Here is an 8,860-nt window from a genome sequence, read left to right as displayed (position 1 = left end):
CAAGGTGCTTTCTGTCCTTTTAAAGGGACATGAAAGTAAAAATGAAATTTTCATGACTTAGATAAAGCATGCAATTTTAAAGGCACACTAAAATCAAAATTAAACTTTAATGATTCAGAAAGTTTTGTTATTGGCTGATGATGTCACATGATAGAGGGGAGGGAAAATGGAAGTAACTTTAAAATGTGTCAAATAAAATCTACTCCTCATTTGAAATTCAGACTGTTATTGCATAGTCTTTTTATTATGATTTTATTGATTATGCAATTTTGAGCGCAAGATACTTACCTGCGCTGTTGCAGCCCGCTTCTACTTGCTTGTACTGATAGAGCTTCTTTGGTCCTCTGTGGCTGTCGTAGGTCTGTGTGTGACGTCGGCTACTGCACCACAGGCTACAACAGCGCATGCGCATCAGTGGGTATGTGAACCGAGCCCCTACTTAGGTAGACGACCGTGATAGGACTTGTATATTAAATCCCCCAGTGGGTTTGGAAACACATTGATTTTACTGAGGAAATTATAGGAAAACAATGCAGACATCAAAATAGTAAGTATTTAGTTATATTTTATTATTGCATTGATCTGTCAAATGGAATTAGAGTTTCATATACCTTTAAATTTTGAGTCTCTTGTTCCTTAAATAAAATAATGTAAAAGAGATGAATGAATATATCATGTTTGGTTCCAACTGCTGTGAGTACCAGACTTTTATCAAGCTTTCCAATAGCAAAGATAAAAAAATGCAATTTCTTTCTTAAACTGGGTAAGTTGGATTTACTACAAACACCAGATCTTCCATAAGAACAAGAGGAAAGCAAATACATTTCTCAACGCAGCGAAGATAATCCTTGGAAGACATTCAATTTTGTAAACATCAGCTAAGACTTTGAAATGAGAAAGAACATTGAATTAAAGTCTTATTCTATTTAAAATATATCCATTTATTATTATTAACGCCTTAGACCCCAAGTGTTTTAATGTAGGCGAATGCAACATAGATTTAAATACATTTTAACTACATTCATAAAAATAATGTAAAATCTGGAGCAATGTTAGCTTTATGCATCATTAAAAAGCCGTCAATAACATTTTGGAGTGAGCGGTTAATGACTGTGTAAAAAGATTAATAGCCTCTCAAGGATGTGTTTGTGTAGCGAGAAATGAAGAAGGTCTCATTTGTTTTGTCCTCCCACTTAAACCTATGGAGCTAAAGATGTACTGGTGCCCAGTTGTTTTACGTCATGTAGGAACCATCAGATACCCATGATCAGAAGAAGGATCATCTTGTCCCATGACTTTCAGATGCAGATGTAGTTTTTTTGCGTAGAAACTCCCTTGATCGAATATCAGCCTAGAAATAGAGAACAGAGGAGGGTTTAACCCTTTCATCAATTAATCCTTGCACTGTAATTTTGCTTACTGGGCCTCATATTAAAAAAACTAAAACTAATTTCTTTTTTAAAAGCAGATGCAAATAAACATGTTAATATTTTTTTGCATGAAAAACAATAATTAAAACGATATATTGGTAAAATGGTAAACTAGTTTGAATATATTGCTAACAATAAAGGTGTTTGCTGCAATAAGGAAATTTATGCTTACCTGATAAATTGATTTCTTCTACGATACGAGCTGTATATATAGCGCCTCCCTTCTCTCCACCCCCAGTCATTTGACCGAAGGTATAGGAAAAGAAAAGCAAAAAGGTGCAGAGGTGACTGAAGTTTTGAAAACAAAAATATAATCTGTCTAATATGACAGGGAGGGCTGTGGACTCGTTGTATTGTAGAAGAAATCAATTTATCAGGTAAGCATAAATTTCCTTTTCTTCTACTAGATACAACGAGTCCACAGATTCATCCATACTTGTGGGATACAATACCAAAGCAACAGGACACGGATGAACGGGAGGGACAAGACAGATACCTAAACAGAAGGCACCACTGCTTGAAGAACTTTTCTCCCAAAAATAGCCTCAGAAGAAGCAAAAGTATCAAATTTGGAAAATTTGGAAAAGGTATGAAGGGAGGACCAAGCCGCAGCCTTACAAATCTGTTCAACAGAAGTATCATTTTTAAAAGCCCATGTGGAAGCTACCGCTCTAGTAGAATGAGCTGTAATTTTTTCAGGAGGCTGCTGTCCAGCAGTCTCGTATGCCAAACGAATGATGCTTTTCAGCCAAAAAGAAAGAGAGGTAGCCATAGCTTTTTGACCCCTACGCTTTCCAGAATAAACAACAAATAGAGAAGATGTTTGACAGAAATCCTTGGTCGCTTGTAAATAAAACTTCAAGGCACGAACCACGTCCAAGTTATGTAACAGACGCTCCTTCTTAGAAAAAGGATTAGGACACAGAGAAGGAACAACAATTTCCTGATTAATATTCTTATTTGAAACAACCTTAGGAAGGAATCCAGGTTTAGTATGCAAAACCACCTTATCAGAATGGAATATAAGATAAGAGAAGTCACATTGTAACGCAGAAAGCTCAGAAACTCTTCGAGCAGAAGAGATAGCAACTAAAAACAAAACTTTCCAAGATAAAAGCTTAATATCTATGGAATGCAACGGAACCCCTTGAAGAACATTGAGAACTAAATTTAAACATGGCGGAGCAACATGTTTAAACACAGGCTTGATTCTGACTAAAGCCTGACAAAAAGACTGAATGTCTGGGACATCTGCCAGACGCTTGTGTAGTAAAATTGACAAAGCAGTCCCTTTAAGGAACTAGCCGATAATCCCTTCTAAAATCCTTCATGGAGAAAGGATAAAATCCTAGGAATCCTAACCCTACTCCATGAGTAGCCCTTGGATTCGCACCAATAAATATATTTACACCATATCTTATGGTAAATTTTCCTAGTGACAGGCTTCCGAGCCTGAATCAAGGTATCAATGACCGACTCAGAGAATCCCCGCTTAGATAAAATCAAGCGTTCAATCTCCAGGCAGTCAGCTGCAGAGAATTTAGATTTGGATGTTGGAACAGACCTTGAATGAGAAGGTCCTGTTTCAGTGGCAGTTTCCACGGTAGCAGAAATGACATTTCCACTAGATCTGCATACCAAGTCCTGCGTGGCCACGCAGGCGCTATCAAGATTACCGAAGACCTCTACTGTTTGATTCTGGCAATCAGACAAGGTAGGAGAGGAAAAGGAGGAAACACATAAGCCAGGTTGAACGACCAAGGTACTGCTTGGGGATCCCTTGATCTGGACCCATAACAAGGAAGTTTGGCATTCTGACGAGATGCCATCAGATCCAATTCCGGTGTGCCCCATTGACGGATCAATGCCGCAAACACCTCCGGATGGAGCTCCTACTTCCCCGGATGAAAAGTCTGACGACTTAGAAAATCCGCTTCCCAGTTCTCTACTCCTGGGATATAGATTGCTGATAGATGGCAAGAGTGAGTCTCTGCCCATTGAATTATCTTGGAAACCTCTATCATCGCTAGAGAACACTTTGTTCCCCCTTGATGATTGATATGTGCTACAGTCGTGATATTGACCGACTGGAATCTTATGAATTTGGCCAAAGCCAACTGAGGCCACGCTTGAAGCGCGTTGAATATTGCTCTCAGTTCCAGAATATTGATTGGTAGTAGGGACTCCTCCTGAGTCCAAACACCCTGAGCCTTCAGGGAATTCCAGACTGCACCCCAGCCCAAGAGGCTGGCATCCGTTGTCACCATGACCCATGCTGGCCTGCGGAAGCACATTCCCTGGGACAAATGATCCTGTGACAATCACCAAAGAAGAGAGTCTCTGGTCTCTAGATCCAGATTTATCTGAGGAGATAAATCCACATAATCCCCATTCCACTGTCTGAGCATGCACAGCTGCAGTGGTCTGAGATGTAAGCGAGCAAACAGAACAATGTCCATTGCTGCTACCATTAACCCAATTACCTCCATACACTGCGCCACTGATGGCCGTGGAATGGACTGAAGTGCTCGGCAAGTAGTTAGGATCTTTGACTTTCTGACCTCCGTCAGAAATATTTTCATGTCTACCGAGTCTATCAGAGTTCCCAGGAATGGAACTCTTGTCAGTGGAACTAGTGAACTCTTTTGTATATTCACCTTCCACCCGTGATTTCTTAGAAAATCCAACACGATGTCCGTGTGAGATTTGGCTAGATGGTAAGTTGACGCCTGAATCAAAATATCGTCCAGATAGGGCGCCACTGCTATGCCCCACGGACTTAGAACCACCAGAAGGGACCCTGGCACCTTTGTGAAGATTCTGGGAGCTGTGGCCAACCCGAAAGGGAGGGCCACAAACTGGTAGTGTTTGTCCAAGAATGCGAACCTGAGAAACTGGTGATGATCTTTGTGGATAGGGATGTGAAGATACGCATCCTTCAAGTCCATGGTAGTCATATATTGACCCTCCTGGATCATTGGTAAAATTGTTCGTATGGTCTCCATCTTGAAAAATTTGTTTAGGCATTTGAGATCTAAAATCGGTCTAAAGGTTCCCTCTTTTTTGGGAACCACAAACAGATTTGAGTAAAACCCCTGCCCCTCTTCTAGTTTTGGAACTGGGCAGATTACCCCCATGGTATATAGGTCTTCTACACAAGAATGCCTCTCTTTTTGTCTGGTCTACAGACAAACGTGAAAGATGAAATCTCCCTCTTGGGAGAAAATCCTTGAATTTTAGGCGATACCCCTGAGTCACAATTTCTAATGCCCAGGTATCCTGAACGTCCCTTGCCCAAGCCTTAGCGAAGAGAGAAAGTCTGCCCCCTACTAGATCCGGTCCCGGTTCGGGGGCTGCCCCTTCATGCTGTCTTGGTAGCAGTAGCGGGCTTCTTGGCCTGTTTACCTTTATTCCAGGTCTGGTTAGGTCTCCAGACTGAGTTGGATTGTGCAAAGTTCCCCTCCTGCTTTGTGGCGGAGGAGGAAGTAGAGGGTCCACCTTTAAAGTTTTGAAAGGAACGAAAATTATTTTTTTTAGCCCTCATTTTAACAGTCTTGTCTTGAGGAAGGGCATGACCTTTACCTCCAGTAATGTCAGAAATGATTTCCTTTAGTTCAGGCTCGAATAGGGTCTTACCTTTAAAAGGAATAGCTAAAAGTTTAGATTTTGATGACACATCAGCAGACCAAGACTTAAGCCATAACGCTCTACGCGCTAAAATGGCAAAGCCTGCATTTTTCGCCGCTAATTTAGCCATTTGAAAAGCGGCATCGGTAATAAAAGAATTAGCTAGCTTGAGAGCCTTAATTCTATCCAAAATATCATCTAATGGGGTCTCAACCTTCAGAGACTCCTCTAGAGCCTCAAACCAAAAAGCTGCTGCAGTAGTTACTGGCACAATGCACGCTATAGGTTGTAGGAGAAAATCCTGATGAATAAACAATTTCTTTAAAAGACCCTCTAATTTTTTATCCATAGTATCTTTGAAAGCACAACTGTCCACAATAGGTATAGTTGTACGCTTAGCCAGGGTAGAAATAGCTCCCTCCACCTTAGGGACTGTCTGCCAAGAATCCCGAATAGTGTCAGATATGGGAAACATTTTCTTAAAAGTAGGAGGGGGAGAGAACGGAATGCCTGGTCTATCCCATTCCTTAGTAACAATGTCCGAAATCCTTCTAGGGACTGGAAAAGCATTAGTGTAAGTAGGGACCTCTAGATATTTATCCATTTTACACAATTTTTCTGGTCGAATTACAATAGGGTCACAATGATCCAGAGTCGCTAAAACCTCCCAGAGTAATAGGCGGAGGTGTTCAAGCTTAAACTTAAAGGCTGTCACATCTGAGTCTGTTTGAGGGAACACCTTTCCTGAGTCCGAAAGCTCTCCCTCAGACAGCAATTCCCCTACCCCCAAATCAGAACACTGTGAGGGTACATCGGAGATGGCCAATAAAGCATCAGAGGGCTCAGCATTTACTCTAATACCTGACCTACTGCGCTTACCCTGTAAACCTGGCAGTTTAGATAATACCTCTGTAAGGGTAGTAGACATAACTGTAGCCATATCTTGCAGGGTAAAAGAACTAGACACACTAGAAGTACTTGGCGTCGCTTGAGCGGGCGTTAAAGGTTGTGACACTTGGGGAGAATTGGATGGCATAACCTGATTCTCTTCAGACTGAGAATCATCCTGAGACATACTTTTATCACCTAAAATATGTTCTTTGCAAGGCCCTTTCAGTACATGAGGGACACATTTTAAGTGGGGGTTCCACAATGGCTTCTAAACACAGAGCATTTCCTCAATGTCAGACATGGTGAAACAGACTAGTAATAACCACAAAAAAGTCTTGTAAACACTTTATTTAGTGAAAGAAACAACAATTTGAAAAACGTTACTGCATCTTTAAGAGTAAAAAAGCGTACAATTTTTCCAAAACTGCTTTAAAATGTTATAATTATCACAATTTTAGCATATATGTGTCTTATCTTGCCAGCTAAGATTGCACCACAAATAAGGTATACTTAACCCTCTATGGAAAAAAAAGTTACTCAAAAACGTTATGAAAAATAAGATAGCAACCTACCTGCCCTCAGGGGTCTGATAATTCACACTATCCTTTAGTTTAGGCTAAATCTTCAGCTTAGGCTCACCGGAGCTGGAGCTTGATGCCTTTATAAGAATTTCAACTGCGCATATGAGGCGCGAAATTAGGCCCCACCCATCTATATCGATGTCTCTCTGCCTAGTAAAAACCGCTATAAAGCGGTCTAGAAACTAGCCATGTGGGTTTTTCATATTCCCAATCTAATATTGTAAGCCATGTGAAACCCTCCTGTGCCATCAAACATAAAAATGTTTCTCATAAAAACGTTATGTTGCCCCTAAGCATAAAACCGTTTTGCTAAAAACATTATGTTACCAGTGTCAACCAATTTTTAGCCCATAATATACAGGTCCCAGTAATACCCCTTCTATTACATGTAGGATTACTGCTTACCCCTTCCCTTATGGGAACTATGTCAGCCAGTTCTGAAATACCACAGTCTCTCCACAAAAAAGTGACTGAACATACCTCAATGCTTGTAGCATGAAAAACGTTCCCCACACTGAAGCTTCTCAAGTACTCATCAGCTATTCTGTGGGAACTTCTCTGGATCTTAGTGACAACTGCTAAGATCATCAGTCTCCAGGCAGAAATCTTCATCCATCTGCTGCCTGAGAAAAAATAGCACTCACCGGTACCATTTAAAATAAAAAAGTATTGCTTGAAGAAAATAAAAACTATCTTTTTAACACCTCTTTCACTTTACCTCTTCATATTACTAATACATGCAAAGAGAATGACTGGGGGTTGAGAGAAGGGATGAGCTATATATACAGCTCTGCTGTGGTGCTCTTTGCCACTTCCTGTTAGCAGGAGGATAATATCCCACAAGTAAGGATGAATCCGTGGACTCGTCGTGTCTAGTAGAAGAAATATTCAATTGTAATTCAGACCTCCCAACTGTCCCTATTTAAAAGGGACAGTTCATGATTCTGAGCTCTGTCCCTCTGAGAAAGCCATAAGTCCCTATTTGAAGAATTTCTCTAGCCCCACTTACAGAGCACACGCAACCACAAACCTCCCAGACACACCCACAGACTCCCAGCCACACCCACCAACTTCCAAGACACACCCACAATCCCAATCAATAAGCACACACTATCCCACCCCCTCCCAATATGGCTCCTCGCACAAAATGGTAACCAGCCTCCATCAGCCTACTGAGTCTCTGATACCCAGTCATAAATGTTGAGAAGTAAAGTAATTTATAATAATATGACCATCTTTCAAGCCCCTTGTTCAGTTACTGTATATTTATGTCTAGTCAAGGAGAAACCGGATATGGGAGTAGGCTTAGTTCACAATTTAGCACGGATCCATCTATAGAGTATATAGCGGTAGTGCAAATACACACAGAATGAGAATCACTCTTAAGAACAAACAACAGCTCAGTAGTTTGTTCTAAGGTGATTTTTCACCGGGGAGCAGCCTCTTTTAGCCCAATTGTAATTTTAACAGATAAGAACTTTCCTGAAGTATATCAGTTTGATCCCCCCTAGCCAGGTCAGTCCAGCCCCGAAATACCAGGCAATCCCTCTCTTAACAAGAAACATGGCAACCCCAGATGATTGTTTTGGCCTTCTTTGAGCCTCGTCATTGAGGTGCAGCCATATTCCTCTAAGCACATTGGGCAAGGAGTCCAAGTCTGTTTCCCTCCATCATACTTAGGGAGACTTTTCTATGGTCATATTAGAAATAGACAGAAAGAGAAGGACTCATTCAGAAAGCTCTTCTCTGTGAATAGCATTATGGGCTAAAAAAGGCTGCTTCCAGGAGGTAAATCACCCATAGATCAAGTTAACAAGTTATTGAGCTGTTGTTCGTTCCTGAGAGTGATTCTCTTTCTGTATGTATATAGTGATAGTGTCAATAATAAATTCTCTCCTAATGAAAGTCTTCTATGAAATAAACAAATGGGATGGGGGCGCCACATAGTGTATCATTAACCAGGGCAATGTAGCTTCGAAATATATTCACTTCAACAAAACAAATAAAAATGGTGTCTATACACAGGCTTGAGGTTCTAAGTACTCCAGCTGATTACCTCTAGTAATAGCAGCAACACTCAACAGGAACAAAGTGTTTGTAAAGATAAATTTATTTAAAAAAAAATAAAAAAAAATATATATATATATATATATATAAAGTATTAAAAAAATAAATGTGCACAGTATTTATATAATACATAAAACTGTGCCATATAAAACAAATCCAGCGACATAAATTAGCTGGTGTATTTTGAGCCTCCAGCCTGCATATAAACCACATTTTATTGGTGTTGAAATCTTTAGAACATTAGATATATTTATAGGAATACGG

General features: G+C 40.4%; 1 protein-coding gene across 6 annotated transcripts in view; it reads right to left on the bottom strand.

Annotated features, from left to right (window-relative positions):
• Positions 1 to 548: 548 nt before the first annotated feature.
• Positions 549 to 8,860, bottom strand: part of ENDOV (endonuclease V) — a 379,967-nt gene continuing 371,655 nt past the window's right edge. For all 6 annotated transcript variants that reach the window (XM_053706533.1, XM_053706549.1, XM_053706542.1 and 3 more), the window contains one exon: positions 549 to 1,351. In XM_053706533.1, the coding sequence (XP_053562508.1) occupies positions 1,347 to 1,351 (5 nt within the window). In that variant the 3' untranslated portion in view covers positions 549 to 1,346. The remainder of the gene's footprint in view (positions 1,352 to 8,860) is intronic.

This window comes from Bombina bombina, chromosome 1 (assembly GCF_027579735.1).
Source record: "Bombina bombina isolate aBomBom1 chromosome 1, aBomBom1.pri, whole genome shotgun sequence".
NCBI lineage: Eukaryota > Metazoa > Chordata > Amphibia > Anura > Bombinatoridae > Bombina > Bombina bombina.
The sequence above is the reverse complement of the archived record's forward strand: the minus strand, read 5'-3'. Positions and strand labels throughout refer to the sequence as shown.